A 19,499-nucleotide genomic window follows, 5' to 3' on the forward strand; every position below is an offset into this window, starting at 1 on the left:
CGGAAGCGGCTACAAGGGTAGCGGAGTACATGTGGGTTGTTTAGGTTAGAGAATTCCCTCCCTAGGCCCGACAAGACTCCCCCTGATACACGGCAAGGTAGGAGTATGCAAAATGCAACAGGAAATAATATTAATGTGCTAATAGTAAATTGCAGGAGCGTCTATAGAAAGGTCCCAGAACTGCTCTCATTAATAAACGTTCACAATGCCCATATAGTGCTAGGGACAGAAAGTTGTCTGAAACCAGACATAAACAGTAATGAAATCCTAAACTCAGATTGGAATGTATACCGCAGAGACAGGCTGGACAGTGAAGGGGAAGGCGTGTTTATAGCGATACGAAGTGCAATAGTATCGAAGGAAATTGACGAAGATGCGGAATGTGAAATAATTTGGGTGAAGGTCACGGTCAAAGCAGGCTCAGACATGGTAATTGGATGTCTCTATAGGCCCCCTGGCTCAGCAGCTGTTATGGCTGAGCACCAGAAGGATAATTTGGAAAATATTTCGAGAAGAATTCCCCACCATGTTATAGTTCTGGGCGGAGATTTTAATTCGCCGGATATAGACTGGGAGACTCGAACGTTCATAACGGGTAGCAGGGACAAAGAATCCAGTGAAATTTTTTAAAGTGCTTTATCTGAAAACTACCTTGAGCAGTTAAACAGAGAACCGACTGGTGGCGATAACGTATTAGACCTTCTGGTGACAAACAGACCCGAACTATTTCAAACAGTTAACGCAGAACGGGGAATCAGCGATCATAAAGCGGTTACTGCATCGGTGATATCAGCCGTAAGTAGAAGTATTAAAAAAGGTAGGAAGATTGTTCTGTTCAGCAAAAGTGACAAAAAGCACATTACAGAGTACCTGACGGCTCAACACACAAGTTTTGTCTCAAGTACAGATAGTGTTGAGGATCAGTGGACAAAGTTCAAAACCATCGTACAATACGCGCTAGATGAGTATGTGCCAAGCAAGATAGTAAGAGATGGAAAAGAGCCACCGTGGTACAACAACCGAGTTAGACAACTGCTGCAGAAGCAAAGGGAACTTCACAGCAAACAAACATAGCCAAAGCCTTGCAGACAAACAAAAATTACGCGAAGCGAAATGTAGTGTGAGGATGGCTATGCGAGAGGCGTTCAATGAATTCGAAAGTGAAGTTCTATGTACTGACTTGCAGAAAATCCTAAGAAATTTTGGTCTTATGTCAAAGCGGTTGGTGGATCAAAACAAAATGTCCAGACACTCTGTGACCAAAAAGGTGCTGAAACAGAGGATGACAGGCTGTTGTTGTTGTGGTCTTCAGACCTGAGACTGGTTTGATGCAGCTCTCCATGCTACCCTATCTTGTGCAAGTATCTTCATCTCCCAGTACCTACTGCAACCCACATCCTTCTGAATCTGCTTAGTGTATTGATCTCTTGGTCTCCCTCTACGACTTTTACCCTCCACGCTGCCCTCCAATGCTAAATTTGTGATCCCTTGACGCCTCAGAACATGTCCTACCAACCAGTCCCTTCTTCTCGTCAAGTTGTGCCACAAATTCCTCTTCTCCCCAATTCTATTGAATACCTCCTCATTACTAATGTGATCTACCCATCTAATCTTCAGCATTTTTCTGTAGTACCACATTTCGAAAGCTTCTATTCTCTTCTTGTCCAAAGTATTCATCGTCCACGTTTCAATTTCATACATGGCTACACTCCATACAAACACTTTCAGAAACGACTTCCTGACACTTAAATCTATACTCGATGTTAACAAATTTCTCTTCTCCAAAAACGCTTTCCTTGCCATTGCCAATCTACATTTTATATCTTCTCTACTTCGACCATCATCAGTTATTTTGCTCCCCAAATAGCAAAACTCCTTTACTACTTTAAGTGTCATTTCCTAATCTAATTCCCTCAACATCACCCGATTTAATTCGACTACATTCCATTATCCTCGTTTTGCTTTTGTTGATGTTCATCTTACATCCTCGTTTCAAGACACTGTCCATTCCATTCTACTGCCCTTCAAAGTCCTTTGCTGTCTCTGACAGAATTACAATGTCATCGGCGAACCTCAAAGTTTTTAGTTCTTCTCCATAGATTTTAATACCTACTCCGAACTTTTCTTTTGTTTCCTTTATTGCTTGCTGAATATGGAGATTGAATAACATCGGGGATAGGCTACAACCCTGCCTCACTCCCTTTCCAACCACAGCTTCCCTTTCATGCTCCTCGACTCTTGTAATTGCCATCTGGTTTCTGTACAAATTGTAAATAGCCTTTCGCTCTCTGTATTTTTCCCCTGTCGCCTTCAGAATTTGAAAGAGTATTCCAGGCAAAGTTGTTAAAAGCTTTCTTTAAGTCTACAAATCCTAGAAACGTAGGTTTCCCTTTCCTTAATCTTTCTTCTCAGGTAAGTCGTAGGGTCAGTATTGCCTCACGTGTTCCAATATTTCTACGGAATCCAAACTGATCTTCCCGGAGGTCGGCTTCTACCAGTTTTTCCATTCGTCTGTAAAGAATTCGCGTTAGTATTTTACAGCTGTGACTTACTAAACTGATAGTTCGGTAATTTTCACATCTGTCAACACCTGCTTCATTTGGGATTGGAATTATTATATTCTTCTTGAAGTCTGTGGGTATTTCGCCTGTCTCATACATCTTGCTCACCAGATGGTAGAGTTTTGTCATGACTGGCTCTCCCAAGGCCATCAGTAGTTCTAATGGAATGTTATCTACTCCCGGGGCCTTGTTTCGACTCAGGTCTTTCAGTGCTCTGTCAAACTCTTCACGCAGTATCGTATCTCCCATTTCATCTTCATCTACATTCTTTTCCATTTCTATAATATTGTCCTCAAGTACATCGCCCTTGTATAGACCCTCTATATACTCTTTCCATCTTTCTGCTTTCCCTTCTTTGGTTAGAACTGGGTTTCCATCTGAGCTCTTGATATTCATACAGGTGGTTCTCTTTACTCCAAAGGTCTCTCTAATTTTCCTGTAGGCAGTATCTATCTTACCCCTAGTGAGATAAGCCTCTACATCCTTACATTTGTCCTCTAGCCATCCTTGCTTAGCAATTTTGCACTGCCTGTCGATCTCATTTTTGATACATTTGTATTCCTTTTTGCCTCCTTCATTTACTGCATTTTTATAATTTCTCCTTTCATGAATTACATTCAATATTTCTTCTGTTACCCAAGGATTTCTACTAGCCCTCGTCTTTTTACCTACTTGATCCTCTGCTGCCTTCACTACTTCATCCCTCAAAGCTACCCATTCTTCTTCTACTGTATTTATTTCCTCCATTCCTGTCAATTGCTCCCTTATGCTGTCCCTGAAACTCTGAACAGCCTCTGGTTTAGTCAGTTTATCCAGGTCCCATCTCCTTAAATTCCCACCTTTTTGCAGTTTCTTCAATTTTAATCTGCAGTTCATAACCATTAGATTGCGGTCAGAGTCCACACCTGCCCCTGGAAATGTCTTACAATTTAAAACCTGGTACCTAAATCTGTCTTACCATTATATAATCCATCTGATACCTTTTCGTATCTTCGGGATTGTTCCATGTATACAACCTTATTTTATGATTCTTGAACCTAGTGTTAGCTATGATTAAGTTATGCTCTGTGCAAAATTCTACCAGGCGGCTTCCTCTTTCATTTCTTCCCCCCAATCCATGTTCACCTACTCTGTTTCCTTCTCTCCCTTTTCCTACACTCGAATTCCAGTCATCCATGACTATTAAATTTTCGTCTCCCTTCACTATCTGAATAATTTCTTTTATCTCATCATACATTTCATCAATTTCTTCGTCATCTGCAGAGCTTGTTGGTATATAAACTTGTACTACTGTAGTAGACGTGGGCTTCGTGTCTATCTTGGCCACAATAATGCGTTCACTATACTGTTTGTAGTAGCTTACCCGCACGCCTATTTTTTTTATTCATGACAACCTACTCCTGCATTACCTCTATTTGATTTTGTATTTATAACCCTGTATTCACCTGACCAAAAGTCCTGTTCCTCCTGCCACCGAACTTCACTAATTCCCACTATAACTTTAACCTATCCATTTCCCTTTTTAAATTTTCTAACCTACCTGCTCGATTAAGGGATCTGATATTCAACGCTCCGTTCCGTAGAATTGCAGTTTTCTTTCTCCTGATAACAACGTCTTCTTGAGTAGTCCCCGCCCAGAGATCCGAATGGGGGACTATTTTACCTCCGGAATATTTTACCCAAGAGGACGCCATCATCACTTAACCATACAATAAAGCTGCATGCCGTCGGGAAAATTACGGCTGTAGTTTCCCCTTGCTTTCAGCCTTTCGCAGTACCAGCACAGCAAGGCCGTTTTGGTTATTGTTACAAGGCCGGATCAGTCAATCATCCAGACCTGCCCCTGCAACTACTGAAAAGGCTGCTGCCCCTCTTCAGGAACCACACGTCAGTCTGGCCTCTCAACAGATACCCCTCTGTTGTGGTTGTACCTACGGTACGGCCATCTGTATCGCTGAGGCACGCAAGCCTCCCCACCAACGGCAAGGTCCATGGTTCATGGGGGGAGGGGGGGGGGGGAGGGGGGGGGGGATGACAGACTGAAGGCCGAAATACTAAATGTCTTTTTCCAAAGCTGTTTCACAGAGGAAGACCGCACTTTAGTTCCTTCTCTAGATTGTCCCACAGATGACAAATTGGTACATATGGAAATAGACGACAGAGGGATAGAGAAACAAAATCGCTCAAAAGACGAAAGGCCGCTGGACCTGATGGGATACCAGTTCGATTTTACAGAGTACGCGAAGGAACTTGCCCCCCCTTCTTGCAGCGGTGTACCGTAGGTCTCTAGAAGAGCGTAGCGTTCCAAAGGATTGGAAAAGGCCACAGGTCATCCCAGTTTTCAAGAATGGACGTCGAACAGATGTGCAGAACCATAGACCTATATCCCTAACGTCGATCAGTTGTCGAATTTTGTAACACGTATTATGTTCGAGTATAATGACTCTTCTGGAGACTAGAAGTCACTCTGTAGGAATCAGCATGGGTTTCGAAAAAGACGGTCGTGTGAAACCCAGCTCGCGCTATTAGTCCACGAGACTCAGAGGGCCATAGACACGGGTTCACAGGTAGATGCCGTGTTTCTTGACTTACGCAAGGCGTTCCATTCAGTTCCCCACAGTCGTTTAATGAACAAAGTAAGAGCATATGGACTATCAGACCAATTGTGTGATTGGACTGAAGAGTTCCTAGATAACAGAACGCAGCATGTCATTCTCAATGGAGAGAAGTCTTTCGAAGTAAGAGTGATTTCAGGTGTGCCGCAGGGGAGTGTCGTAGGACCGTTGATATTCACAATATACATAAATGACCTTCTGGATGACATCGGAAGTTCACTGAGGCTTTTTGCAGATGATGCTGTGGTGTATCGAGAGGTTGTAACAATGGAAAACTGTACTGAAATGCAGGAGGATCTGCAGCGAACTGACGCATGGTGCAGGGAATGGCAGTTGAACCTCAATGTAGACAAGTGTAGTGTGCTGCGAATACATAGAAAGATAGTTTCCTTATCACTTAGCTACAAAATAGCAGGTCAGCAACTGGAAGCAATTAATTACATCAATTATCTGGGAGTACTCATTAGGAGTGTTTTAAAATGGAATGATCATATAAAGTTGATCGTCGGTAAAGCAGATGCCAGACAGATTCATTGGGAGAATCCTAAGGAAATGCAATCCGAAAACAAAGGATGTAGGTTACAGTACGCTTGTTCGCCCACTGCTTGAATACTGCTCAGCAGTGTGGGATCCGTACCAGATAGGGTTGATAGAGAAGGTCCAACGGAGAGCAGCGCGCTTCGTTACAGGATCATTTAGTAATCGCGAAAGCGTTGCGGAGATGATAGATAAACTCCAGTGGAAGAGTCTGCAGGACAGACGCTCAGTAGCTCGGTACGGGCTTTTGTTAAAGTTTCGAGACATACCTTCACCGAAGAGTGAAGCAGTATATTCTCCCTCCTACGTATATCTCGCGAAGAGACCATGACGATAAAATCAGAGAGATGAGAGCCCACACAGAAGCATACCGACAATCCTCCTTTCCACGAACAATACGAGACTGGAATGTAAGGGAAAACCGATAGAGGTACTCAAGGTACCGTCCGCCACACACCGTCAGATGGCTTGCGGAGTATGGATGTACATGTAGTTGTAGGACAACCAACAACTCTATCAATCAATGCCAAGCCGAATAACTGCTTACATCAGGGTCACAGGTGGATCAACGCATTACTGCCTTGCTCAATTTTACAAATACTTTCTCTTGAATAAATCATCTAATATATTCAAATTACAATAACTTATTTGTTAATAAATGTAAATCACATCTACCGATTTAAGTCGCATTCGGATAATTCCTCAATGGAACGTCTGTTTTTCCTTAGAGCGTATACTTACCTTTTGTCCTCTTCTATTCGTGGATGACGTGTGAAAAGGAAGACACTCTAAATGCCTCTCTATGCTCTCTAATCTCTCATAACGTATTCTCACTATCCTTATGCAAAATGTACCTTGATGGAAGAATAATGGTAGCACAGTCTTCTTCGAAGAAAGATTCTCTAAGTTTACCCAACAGGGTGTCGCGAGGACTACGTCATTTCTCCTTTTTTTGAAATGTGAATAGGGTGCTGAAACAATGACGACGCCTGTGGGCGACCAATAGGCCTAATAATCCTAAATGTTTAACGAATGTCGGGAATTTCACTGAATTCGTGAAGCTGTTCGCTAAATGCGGTTCCTGACACTATTTCTTCCAGTCCAGTTGTCGGGTATTAGGATTTATATGAGTGCAATCAGAATGCAACGTGGCAGTGGTGGACGAGTTTTAAGGCGATTCCTTACATTTTGCGTTGTTTATCAGAAAATAAAATATGTAGAATATAACTGTATTCGAAGTTGTTCATCTGTGTGAGCTTTTAATTTGATGAACGCTACATAATGGAGAAATTCGAAACTTTATTTTAATTGTTCATCGTTCTGTCGACTGAAATGGAATATTGATTTAAATATCTGCCTGAGTGTCTTGAGACTCATTTTAAGACCGATGCGCCCGAGAGCTGGAACGATAATGATTATATACAAGAGACCCAGTACGTAAGTTCCCGGCCGCAAGCGTTCATTACAGTGAAAGTCGTCTTTATCAGTGTCCCATGGATGTGTGATTGGACCAGTCTGCTTCTCTATACACACCGATTCCGTGATAATTTTGCCAAGTTTCAGGGAAGATAGAAAAGGGGAAATGTATCAGCATCAGGGAAGGGTCGCTGGTCCGGAAACGATCCAGTCGAAAGTTGTAAGCGAAATCATTCTGATATCTCTGAGACTGAAATACAGGTACCGGTACTGTTGTTGCTCAGATTGTAGGGTAGACTACTTCAGATATGATAGTATGGACCGAAAGAAGAAAAAAAGTATCTGGTAAATATCGGTTCATGGGCTCTAAAATATATACCTTAAGAGCTATGAACAGATGTTTAGTAGAAACCATATGTTTGACAATAGCAAAGATGAACAGTTGCTCACGGTTCTTAAGGTATACGTTTTTTGGATTCCATAATTCCTGTACATTTTCTTTCTTCATTTGGTTCATGCTACCTTCTCCAAAAACCTGGAAACGAAAGAACTTGCAGTAGAAGAGGTGTGTTCCACTGTATCGAAGATGAACAAGTGCTCATAGCTCTTTACGTATGCATTTATTTATTGCTTTAGTCGATACTGTCTGCTACCTGTGAAAGTTGCCTAGTCAGCAATCGTAGCAACAGCAGTTACGGAACATGTAATCTACATCTACTTCTGTATCTACACGTGTACTGAGCGGATCACACTTAAGTGCCTGGCACTTCACAATGATTCTCTATTATTCCAGTCTCGAACAGCGCAGTAAAAACGAACACCAATACCTTTCCGTGTGAGCTCTGATTCCCCTTATGATGATCGTATCTCCGTATGTAGATTGGCGTCAAGACAATATTCTCACATTCAGAGGAGAGAGTTGGTGATTGAAATTTCGTGTGAAGATTCAGCTGCAACGAAATACGCCTTTGTTTTAATTATGTCCACACCAAAACCTGTATCATGTCAGTGACACACTCTCCTATTTCTCGATTATACAAAACGTGCTGCTCTTCTTATAACTTTCTTGAAGAACTCTGTTAATCCTACTTGTTAAGGATTCGATACCGCGCAGCAGTACTCCAAAAGAAGACGGACAAGCACGGTGCACGTTGTCTCTTTAGTAGAACTTATATTTTTCGAATATTCTGTCAATAAAAAGCAGACTTTGGTTTGCCTTCTCCACATTTTTTGTGTGTTCTTTCCAACTTACGTTGTTGGTAACTAATCCCTGGGTATTTAGTTGAAATTAGAGCCTTTGGGTATGACTGATTTATCGTGTAACCAAAGTTTAACAGATTCCTTTTAGCATTCATGAGGAGGACTTCACCCTTTTCATTTTTCTCACAGTCAATTATTTTCTCACAGATGTCTCTTAAATCTTTTTGCAAGTTGTTTTGACCTACTGATGACTTTACTAGACGATAAATAACAGCATCATTTGTAAAAACATAATACGGCTACTCGCATTGTGTCCTAAGGGGTTCATATAGATAACGAACAGGAGGAGGCCTATAATACTACCTTTGGGAGCGCCAGAAATCACTTCTGTTTTGCTCGATGACTTACCGTCAGCTTCTACGAACTGCGACCTGCGACCTCTCTGACAGGAAATCACGAATTCAGTCACATAACTGAGATGATATTCCATAAGCAGGCAAATTCACTACAAGCCGTTTGTGTGGTACAGCGTCAAAAGCGTTCTGCCAATCTAGAAGCAAGGCATTAATTTGAAATTCCTTGTCAACAGCAAACAACACTTCGGGTGTGTAAAGGGCTCGTAGTTTTTCACAAGAACGACGTTTTCTAAGTCCGTGTTGACTGTGTCAGTAGATCGTTCTCTTTGAGGGAATTCATTATGTTCGAACACAATATATGTTCCAAACTCCTGCTGCACATCGACGTTAATGATGTGGGCCCGTAATTTAGGGGATTACTTGAATATTGGTGTGACCTTTGCGACTTTCCAGTCTTGGGTACAGGTCTTTCGTGAAGCGAGCGGCTGTATTTGATTGTTAAATATGGAGCTATTGCATCAGCATTTTCTGAAAGGAGCCTAATTTGTATACTATGTGCGTCTACGTTGCTAGTGTTGCCAGTTGTGGTCCTCTGTCAGGGGCCTCAGAACGATTTTCAAAAAATGTTCAAATGTGTGTGAATTCCTAAGGGACCAAACTGCTGAGGTCATCGGTACCGAAACTTACGCACTACTTAAACTAACTTATGCTAAGAACAATACACACACCCATGCCCGAGGGAGGACGCGAACCTCCAGCGGGAGGGGCCGCGCAGTCCGTGTAACGGCGCCTCAAACCACGCGGCCACTCCGCGCGACGAACGACTTCCGCTCATATCATCCGAATTTGTCGTTTCGGGACTGCGGACTCTCACCTCGTATCAATATATGTACCCTTCCCCATTATCAGTGAATTACCCTGCATACCTAAACGATCTGACGGATGGAGAGAGAAGCTATCTGATGACGGTGCAGTGTATGGTAAGTTGTAATTGATTGTTTCCTATGACGAATGACAGCTTGCCAGGCGACTTGCAAACAGTGAAATCAGACCGCGTTCCGAATACAGATCCGTCGACTGTCGAACTTTATTAGTAAACTGTCGAAGTATTCCCAACAAAGTTCCAGCATTTTCTGCCTTCTAGGAAACGTCTCGCGCCAAATTATTTTTGGGACCGAGAGCTGGCCGTAGCCGGAAGTACCAGACTCTCAGATATTTAAAGATACATGGAACGTATATCGAAAAGACAGATTAGACGCCATAGGATGGAGCGTGTTCATAATTACTCTGTGATGTCGAATTTGAATTTTACAGTGTAGTTATCTGGTCGAATATAATAGGTCTAAGTGAAATAAAGATAACTTTTTTATCACGTAAATACTCATATCATGCTATACCAGTTGGAGGCTACTTTAACCTACTGAGTATAGACTGGGATGTCTATGGAATCATTGCAGCAATTTAGACAGACAGTCTTGCGAACTTCTTTTGAACACATTTTCCTAAAACTGTATTAAGCAACTAATTCGACAGCCCACATGCAATGGGAATATTTTAGATCTTGTAGCTGCAAACAGCCCTACACCAAATCGGCGACGTTAGTGTAGAGACAGGGATTATTAATCATGATGCAATCACAGTGACTTTGGTAACTAAAGGTAATAGATCAGTGGTGCAGCGTGAGGGGAGACTTTGTGACTTAGTCTCTCCTGTATTCGTGCTTAAAAAAGATGCAGTAGTAATTCGTAACAAAAATATAAACATCTTTCTGCTAAGAGCTCTAAATGTGTACTGTAGCGCTAAACTGTGCGTCTTGTAAGATAATCTCTTTCATTACGTAAGGGTAAAAAATGTGCCAAGTGTAATTATCGTCGTCCGTAAGAAAAGTTCTGCAGAAGCCAATGTACTTACTTCGTAATAAACAAAAGTGAAATGCTATGCATTTAGATATCGTAGTTATTACGTACATTACCGTAATTAAGGTAGTTCTATACTGTAACGTAGTATTGTGCTACGGAAAAGGCTGTCACATTGTAGATATACTACAAAAGTTACTACTAAAGCATGTTTTACTTTCCAGAAGAATTCAGAAAAACTGTGGAGATATGAAACATATACGGCGCAAAAGCAATAATACAAAATTGTGTCACTCAGTAGCTTTGTGATATAATCATGTAATCACTGTCATCTGGCATCTCTCAGAAAGTAATTTAAATCCAGAATGTATTTTCAAGTAAACCAAAATGTTGCATTTAAATCTTATTAGCAGTACCGGTATGTGTTCTAAGTATGTAAGCCTTATAGTCGTTACGTAATCGTGCAAAAAACAAGGAAGAATGTACACAATAACACCAAGTCGTCTGTTTACTACAAAAATGCATTCGTAATTACTGCCGAACTAAGTTCCCTAGGTTCTTGACTGGATAGTTAGCTTTAAAACATTGTTGCATGTTAACAGTGTCTAAGTGTGACGAAGCATACTAGTAATGTGAAGTGAAATATTTTATTGAACAGACTAAGTTAAAAAGCAGATTATCTCTCAATAAATGGTTTTAGATGTGATATGTGGTGTAAACCTTTACTCTTCCTAGTACGCAGAGCTTCAGCTTCAACGCAATTATCATGTGGTACACATCGGTAAAGAATGCTCAAATTTTTCTCAAGGTTTGCGTCTACGTTATTTTTCTCTGAACCACCCGGTGCACGTGGCTGCCTGCGGTGCGAGTCATTGTCTGTTTACCTTTGTTGTCGCGCGTCGTTACTGGTATTTGGAGATCGACAAATTCACCTTGTCGAGAGGGCCCTGCCCTGTTTGAATCTCGCCAGTCCTGATTAAATTCTGGTCTGTTGTTAAGATTATATCGCCTGTCGTCATGTCGGTAGTTTCTGTAATTTCTTTCTTGTTGGTCACGTGGTGGAGAACTTCACCGTGAGTCGTAACTGCGTGGTGGACCGTTGCGTCTGAAGGTATTCTGTCTCCTCTGATAATTATTTTGGTTCCCATATTGTCTGTTTCTTTGAGTGTGTCATAAACATTACCGTGGAGAGATGATCTTTCCCTGCAATTATTACTAATCTGCCAACGGTTGTCATACGAGTGGTGTCTGTTTTGGTCACGATTTGCGTTGTAAGAATAGGCTTGTGTCCAGTTATTTCTGTCATTGTGGAATTGTGACAGACGTGACCTGTAATGATTGTTTTCCTGTTTTCGCGTCCCGCGATTGTCAGTGTCAATTTCCAATTCTTGTAACAGTCCCTGGAAAGCTCCGATGTCGTTTCTGCAACTTCCTGCCAAAACAATATGTCGTAAATGAACAGGCACTTTGATTAAGCAAATGTGAATAAGTTCTGAGCGGCTGTATTGGTTTGATAGATACTGATTCTTGTGCAACATGTGTTCAAAATATTTGACAAGACTGGAAAATTCAGATTGTTCGAAATGTTTCTTCATTATGATGCTATGTTTTACGCGGTCTTCAGTAGCTTGAGGCCAATATGCTGAGAGGAAGACATGACTGCGACAATCGTCAATGAGCGATCGCATTCTTACAGCTGTTTCATTCTCTAAGTAGCCACACATAAATACTAACTTGTGCTCCAATGAACAGTTGGGAGGAAAAGGAAAACAATGAGATAATTGATGAACACATGCTTGTGGATGAATGTCGTTGCCAGAACTCCTAAATGTTTTTAATTTACGTGGGGTAATGAACAACTTATAGTCAAAATCATCATGTCGTCGAGTCGTATATCGGTCATTGTTACGTCGTTTCGGCGGTTCCATCTCAAAATTCGGTGTACCCTGCCAATTTCTTTCGTAATTTCAGAAGTGCCCTGCGCTATTACACTCCTGGAAATGGAAAAAAGAACACATTGACACCAGTGTGTCAGACCCACCATACTTGCTCCGGACACTGCGAGAGGGCTGTACAAGCAATGATCACACGCACGGCACAGCGGACACACCAGGAACCGCGGTGTTGGCCGTCGAATGTCGCTAGCTGCGCAGCATTTGTGCACCGCAGCCGTCAGTGTCAGCCAGTTTGCCGTGGCATACGGAGCTCCATCGCAGTCTTTAACACTGGTAGCATGCCGCGACAGCGTGGACGTGAACCGTATGTGCAGTTGACGGACTTTGAGCGAGGGCGTATAGTGGGCATGCGGGAGGCCGGGTGGACGTACCGCCGAATTGCTCAACACGTGGGGCGTGAGGTCTCCACAGTACATCGATGTTGTCGCCAGTGGTCGGCGGAAGTTGCACGTGCCCGTCGACCTGGGACCGGACCGCAGCGGCGCATGGATGCACGCCAAGACCGTAGGATCCTACGCAGTGCCGTAGGGGACCGCACGGCCACTTCCCAGCAAATTAGGGACACTGTTGCTCCCGCAAACCGTTAGGCCGTCTTCCGCTCACGCCCCAACATCGTGCAGCTCGCCTCCAGTGGTGTCGCGACAGGCGTGAATGGAGGGACGAATGGAGACGTGTCGTCTTCAGCGATGAGAGTCGCTTCTGCCTTGGTGCCAATGATGGTCGTATGCGTGTTTGGCGCCGTGCAGGTGAGCGCCACAATCAGGACTGCATACGACCGAGGCACACAGGGCCAACACCCGGCATCATGGTGTGGGGAGCGATCTCCTACACTGGCCGTACACCACTGGTGATCGTCGAGGGGACACTGAATAGTGCACGGTACATCCAAACCGTCATCGAACCCATCGTTCTACCATTCCTAGACCGGCAAGGGAACTTGCTGTTCCAACAGGACAATGCACGTCCGCATGTATCCCGTGCCACCCAACGTGCTCTAGAAGGTGTAAGTCAACTACCCTGGCCAGCAATATCTCCGGATCTGGCCCCCATTGAGCATGTTTGGGACTGGATGAAGCGTCGTCTCACGCGGTCTGCACGTCCAGCACGAACGCTGGTCCAACTGAGGCGCCAGGTGGAAATGGCATGGCAAGCCGTTCCACAGGACTACATCCAGCATCTCTACGATCGTCTCGATGGGAGAATAGCAGCCTGCATTGCTGCGAAAGGTGGATATACACTGTACTAGTGCCGACATTGTGCATGCTCTGTTGCCTGTGTCTATGTGCCTGTGGTTCTGTCAGTGTGATCATGTGATGTATCTGACCCCAGGAATGTGTCAAAGTTTCCCCTACCTGGGACAATGAATTCACGGTGTTCTTATTTCAATTTCCAGGAGTATTTTGTGGCTGTTCCGTATTCGTATGTCCCTCTTCCCGTATTGGAGAGCGCGTGTCATCTGATATACGTATTTCCTGTATTACCTGTGTCACCTGATTTTGCGCTTCCCAGATTTCTCTTTTGTACTGTGTATTGATTTGATTCTGATTTTGTTTAAAATTTTTAATTTGTTCATACTCTTCTGTGTCAATGAAGGCTACCGTTCATGTGTCATTCAGATCATCATCTGCTTTTGTAGATAAGTTAGTGAACTGATCCGAAAGTACGGCTACTTTCTCCGATAGTGAACTGATTTCCTCAGTGTGGTTTTCTGAACCAAGTTTCAGAGTGCCCATTTGTGTTGAAATCGTATCTACTGTGTCCTTTAAGTTTTCCTGAGTTTTTGCAGGTTGCGTGACCGAATCGGTAGATGCAACTTAGTCACTTTTAGCTTGCAAGGTGTCACGATTCTCATGAACAATATTTTGCAGTTCTTGTATGGCTGCTTCGTGATTCTGTAATGCATTTTTATGATGCAAAAAAATAGGTTGGAAATGCTTACAAATGTGTGTTTTTGCTTTATTACAGACTTTTTGATATTTCGATTCTATTTTGAGTAACTCAGCAGTTAAACCTTCACGTATTTGTTCAAGCGTGGTGTCAAACTTTTGAAGATTTTGTTCCACTGTGTAGCTTTTGAAGCTTTTGTCCCATTTGTTGCATTATTTGTAAAAACAACGCACTGGTGTCTGAAACATGTTCCTCAGTGCTATTCGGCAGTGCATTTGAATCGGCAATATTCGCAATTGGAAAAGCAGAAAATGTGTCTTGACTTATTTGAGAAAAATATGAGGACGCAAAATCCGTATCTACAGTATTTGCAAGATTGTGTCCTGTCATTTCGGATTCCTGAGGCGAGCTGTTGCCGGCCGATCTATCGATAATGCTTACCTGTTCACTAATTGTTTCACTGTCTACACATTTGTGGCCTGGTCTATTTCCTTATGCGCAATTACCAAATTACTACTTTGAATGTCTGTTAACTCACGGTGGTGCTGATAAGCTACGCTCGTCGTCACTATCACTTCTCAGTTTACTTTGGAGCCTAAATGGCTCAAATGGCTCCTGGCACTATGGGACTCAACATCTTAGGTCATAAGTCCCCTAGAACTTAGAACTACTTAAACCTAACTAACCTAAGGACATCACACACACCCATGCCCGAGGCAGGATTCGAACCTGCGACCGTAGCAGTCCCGCGGTTCCGGACTGCAGCGCCAGGACCGCTAGGCCACCGCGGCCTTTGGAGCCTAGTATTACGTTTTCCACACGCCATAAATGTCAATATTTCACACGATAACACAGAAAGGCACTATTTGAAGAGTAAAATAAGGAAACATTAACATAGCACTGAAAGTAATATCTAGTTAATTGGAAGCGCAGCTGCGAAATACTTGATGCAAATCTACAAGCATGCCACAACTCTTTTACAGTACAACAATGAAAAACTACAACTACAAAGAAAATTCTCTCTACAATTACACACTAGCGATAATAATAGCTACACTAATTACACGAAGTACAAGAAAAAATCAGAAGATTCCAGTGGGGTATCCTGGCAGAGCCATATGAAACATCCCCTTAGAAAAATTTATAGATGAAAGTGCAGGAAAACCTCAATGTAATTTGATTTTCAAACAGCTGAGTAAAACTGAATGTACTCAGACATTTCTCTCTTTACTTATTCTGATCAACACTAAACTGACACACAATATTTTTAGCGAATGCAATCTGACTTTCAATATTCCCTGCAAAAGAATGGCCCTGATTAACAATAACCTATACCTTTCGCGAATCACTTACCTAACAAAAATCTTCGTTACTCGAACTACTGCAATACAGCGAGTGCCAATACTGCCAGCTAAATAAACGCCGGCAGCCGCCAAACGCCGGCAGCCGCCAAACGCCGGCAGCCGCCAAACGCCGGCAGCCGCCAAACGCCGGCAGCCGCCAAACGCCGGCAGCCGCCAAACGCCGGCAGCCGCCAAACGCCGGCAGCCGCCAAACGCCGGCAGCCGCCAAACGCCGGCAGCCGCCAAACGCCGGCAGCCGCCAAACGCCGGCAGCCGCCAAACGCCGGCAGCCGCCAAACGCCGGCAGCCGCCAAACGCCGGCAGCCGCCAAACGCCGGCAGCCGCCAAACGCCGGCAGCCGCCAAACGCCGGCAGCCGCCAAACGCCGGCAGCCGCCAAACGCCGGCAGCCGCCAAACGCCGGCAGCCGCCAAACGCCGGCAGCCGCCAAACGCCGGCAGCCGCCAAACGCCGGCAGCCGCCAAACGCCGGCAGCCGCCAAACGCCGGCAGCCGCCAAACGCCGGCAGCCGCCAAACGCCGGCAGCCGCCAAACGCCGGCAGCCGCCAAACGCCGGCAGCCGCCAAACGCCGGCAGCCGCCAAACGCCGGCAGCCGCCAAACGCCGGCAGCCGCCAAACGCCGGCAGCCGCCAAACGCCGGCAGCCGCCAAACGCCGGCAGCCGCCAAACGCCGGCAGCCGCCAAACGCCGGCAGCCGCCAAACGCCGGCAGCCGCCAAACGCCGGCAGCCGCCAAACGCCGGCAGCCGCCAAACGCCGGCAGCCGCCAAACGCCGGCAGCCGCCAAACGCCGGCAGCCGCCAAACGCCGGCAGCCGCCAAACGCCGGCAGCCGCCAAACGCCGGCAGCCGCCAAACGCCGGCAGCCGCCAAACGCCGGCAGCCGCCAAACGCCGGCAGCCGCCAAACGCCGGCAGCCGCCAAACGCCGGCAGCCGCCAAACGCCGGCAGCCGCCAAACGCCGGCAGCCGCCAAACGCCGGCAGCCGCCAAACGCCGGCAGCCGCCAAACGCCGGCAGCCGCCAAACGCCGGCAGCCGCCAAACGCCGGCAGCCGCCAAACGCCGGCAGCCGCCAAACGCCGGCAGCCGCCAAACGCCGGCAGCCGCCAAACGCCGGCAGCCGCCAAACGCCGGCAGCCGCCAAACGCCGGCAGCCGCCAAACGCCGGCAGCCGCCAAACGCCGGCAGCCGCCAAACGCCGGCAGCCGCCAAACGCCGGCAGCCGCCAAACGCCGGCAGCCGCCAAACGCCGGCAGCCGCCAAACGCCGGCAGCCGCCAAACGCCGGCAGCCGCCAAACGCCGGCAGCCGCCAAACGCCGGCAGCCGCCAAACGCCGGCAGCCGCCAAACGCCGGCAGCCGCCAAACGCCGGCAGCCGCCAAACGCCGGCAGCCGCCAAACGCCGGCAGCCGCCAAACGCCGGCAGCCGCCAAACGCCGGCAGCCGCCAAACGCCGGCAGCCGCCAAACGCCGGCAGCCGCCAAACGCCGGCAGCCGCCAAACGCCGGCAGCCGCCAAACGCCGGCAGCCGCCAAACGCCGGCAGCCGCCAAACGCCGGCAGCCGCCAAACGCCGGCAGCCGCCAAACGCCGGCAGCCGCCAAACGCCGGCAGCCGCCAAACGCCGGCAGCCGCCAAACGCCGGCAGCCGCCAAACGCCGGCAGCCGCCAAACGCCGGCAGCCGCCAAACGCCGGCAGCCGCCAAACGCCGGCAGCCGCCAAACGCCGGCAGCCGCCAAACGCCGGCAGCCGCCAAACGCCGGCAGCCGCCAAACGCCGGCAGCCGCCAAACGCCGGCAGCCGCCAAACGCCGGCAGCCGCCAAACGCCGGCAGCCGCCAAACGCCGGCAGCCGCCAAACGCCGGCAGCCGCCAAACGCCGGCAGCCGCCAAACGCCGGCAGCCGCCAAACGCCGGCAGCCGCCAAACGCCGGCAGCCGCCAAACGCCGGCAGCCGCCAAACGCCGGCAGCCGCCAAACGCCGGCAGCCGCCAAACGCCGGCAGCCGCCAAACGCCGGCAGCCGCCAAACGCCGGCAGCCGCCAAACGCCGGCAGCCGCCAAACGCCGGCAGCCGCCAAACGCCGGCAGCCGCCAAACGCCGGCAGCCGCCAAACGCCGGCAGCCGCCAAACGCCGGCAGCCGCCAAACGCCGGCAGCCGCCAAACGCCGGCAGCCGCCAAACGCCGGCAGCCGCCAAACGCCGGCAGCCGCCAAACGCCGGCAGCCGCCAAACGCCGGCAGCCGCCAAACGCCGGCAGCCGCCAAACGCCGGCAGCCGCCAAACGCCGGCAGCCGCCAAACGCCGGCAGCCGCCAAACGCCGGCAGCCGCCAAACGCCGGCAGCCGCCAAACGCCGGCAGCCGCCAAACGCCGGCAGCCGCCAAACGCCGGCAGCCGCCAAACGCCGGCAGCCGCCAAACGCCGGCAGCCGCCAAACGCCGGCAGCCGCCAAACGCCGGCAGCCGCCAAACGCCGGCAGCCGCCAAACGCCGGCAGCCGCCAAACGCCGGCAGCCGCCAAACGCCGGCAGCCGCCAAACGCCGGCAGCCGCCAAACGCCGGCAGCCGCCAAACGCCGGCAGCCGCCAAACGCCGGCAGCCGCCAAACGCCGGCAGCCGCCAAACGCCGGCAGCCGCCAAACGCCGGCAGCCGCCAAACGCCGGCAGCCGCCAAACGCCGGCAGCCGCCAAACGCCGGCAGCCGCCAAACGCCGGCAGCCGCCAAACGCCGGCAGCCGCCAAACGCCGGCAGCCGCCAAACGCCGGCAGCCGCCAAACGCCGGCAGCCGCCAAACGCCGGCAGCCGCCAAACGCCGGCAGCCGCCAAACGCCGGCAGCCGCCAAACGCCGGCAGCCGCCAAACGCCGGCAGCCGCCAAACGCCGGCAGCCGCCAAACGCCGGCAGCCGCCAAACGCCGGCAGCCGCCAAACGCCGGCAGCCGCCAAACGCCGGCAGCCGCCAAACGCCGGCAGCCGCCAAACGCCGGCAGCCGCCAAACGCCGGCAGCCGCCAAACGCCGGCAGCCGCCAAACGCCGGCAGCCGCCAAATACTGATAGGCACTAAATACTGATAGGCACTAAATACTGATACGCATAGTTAGCAAATGAAAGATTTTGATGGAGAACAAACAATGTATTTACCTTAATAGTGTTCAAAAGTCATTTTATATATCAGTTCATGACATCCAGTCTTAAAAACTTCTTTGTTCTGACAGACGCATGTCCAGATTGTCCGCTCTCAAAACTCTGCCATCTTTCTCTCCACGTCCACAACTGCTGGCGGCTCACCTTCAACTGCGCAACGTTACACGCTGTTCACATTCAACTGCCCAACACTACAATATCAAATATTACAACAATGCAAACCAGCCACAGACTGCACACAGCACAGTCAGTGACTTTCATACAGAGCGCTACGTGGCGTTACTAACATAAAAACCTAAACAGCCAACTTACACTATCACCATCATGCTTTAACAAAAGATCTTGCCGAGAACCCGAAAACATTCTGGAGCTACGTAAACTGTCTAAGTGGTTCTAACGCTGCTATCCAGTCACTCGTTGACCAGTCTGGTATGGTAATACAAGATAACAAACGTAAAGCCAAAGTTTTAAATTTCACATAAATCATTCACACAGGGGAATCATAAAAATATACCGTAGTCTGACTAAAGCACAAAGGAATGGCTCTGAGCACTATGGGACGTAACATCTGAGCTTATCAGTTACCTAGAACTTAGAATTACTTAAAC

At 47.7% G+C, this 19,499-nt stretch overlaps 1 protein-coding gene across 1 annotated transcript in view; it reads left to right on the forward strand.

The window, feature by feature from the left end:
• Window positions 1-18,811, forward strand: part of LOC124722576 (uncharacterized protein DKFZp434B061-like) — a 53,969-nt gene extending 35,158 nt beyond the window's left edge. The window contains exon 2 of the mRNA XM_047247715.1: window positions 15,830-18,811. Within this exon, the coding sequence (XP_047103671.1) occupies window positions 15,830-18,811 (2,982 nt within the window). The remainder of the gene's footprint in view (window positions 1-15,829) is intronic.
• The last annotated feature ends 688 nt before the right edge of the window (window positions 18,812-19,499 follow it).

The sequence above is a fragment of the Schistocerca piceifrons genome, chromosome X (assembly GCF_021461385.2).
Source record: "Schistocerca piceifrons isolate TAMUIC-IGC-003096 chromosome X, iqSchPice1.1, whole genome shotgun sequence".
Taxonomy (NCBI): domain Eukaryota; kingdom Metazoa; phylum Arthropoda; class Insecta; order Orthoptera; family Acrididae; genus Schistocerca; species Schistocerca piceifrons.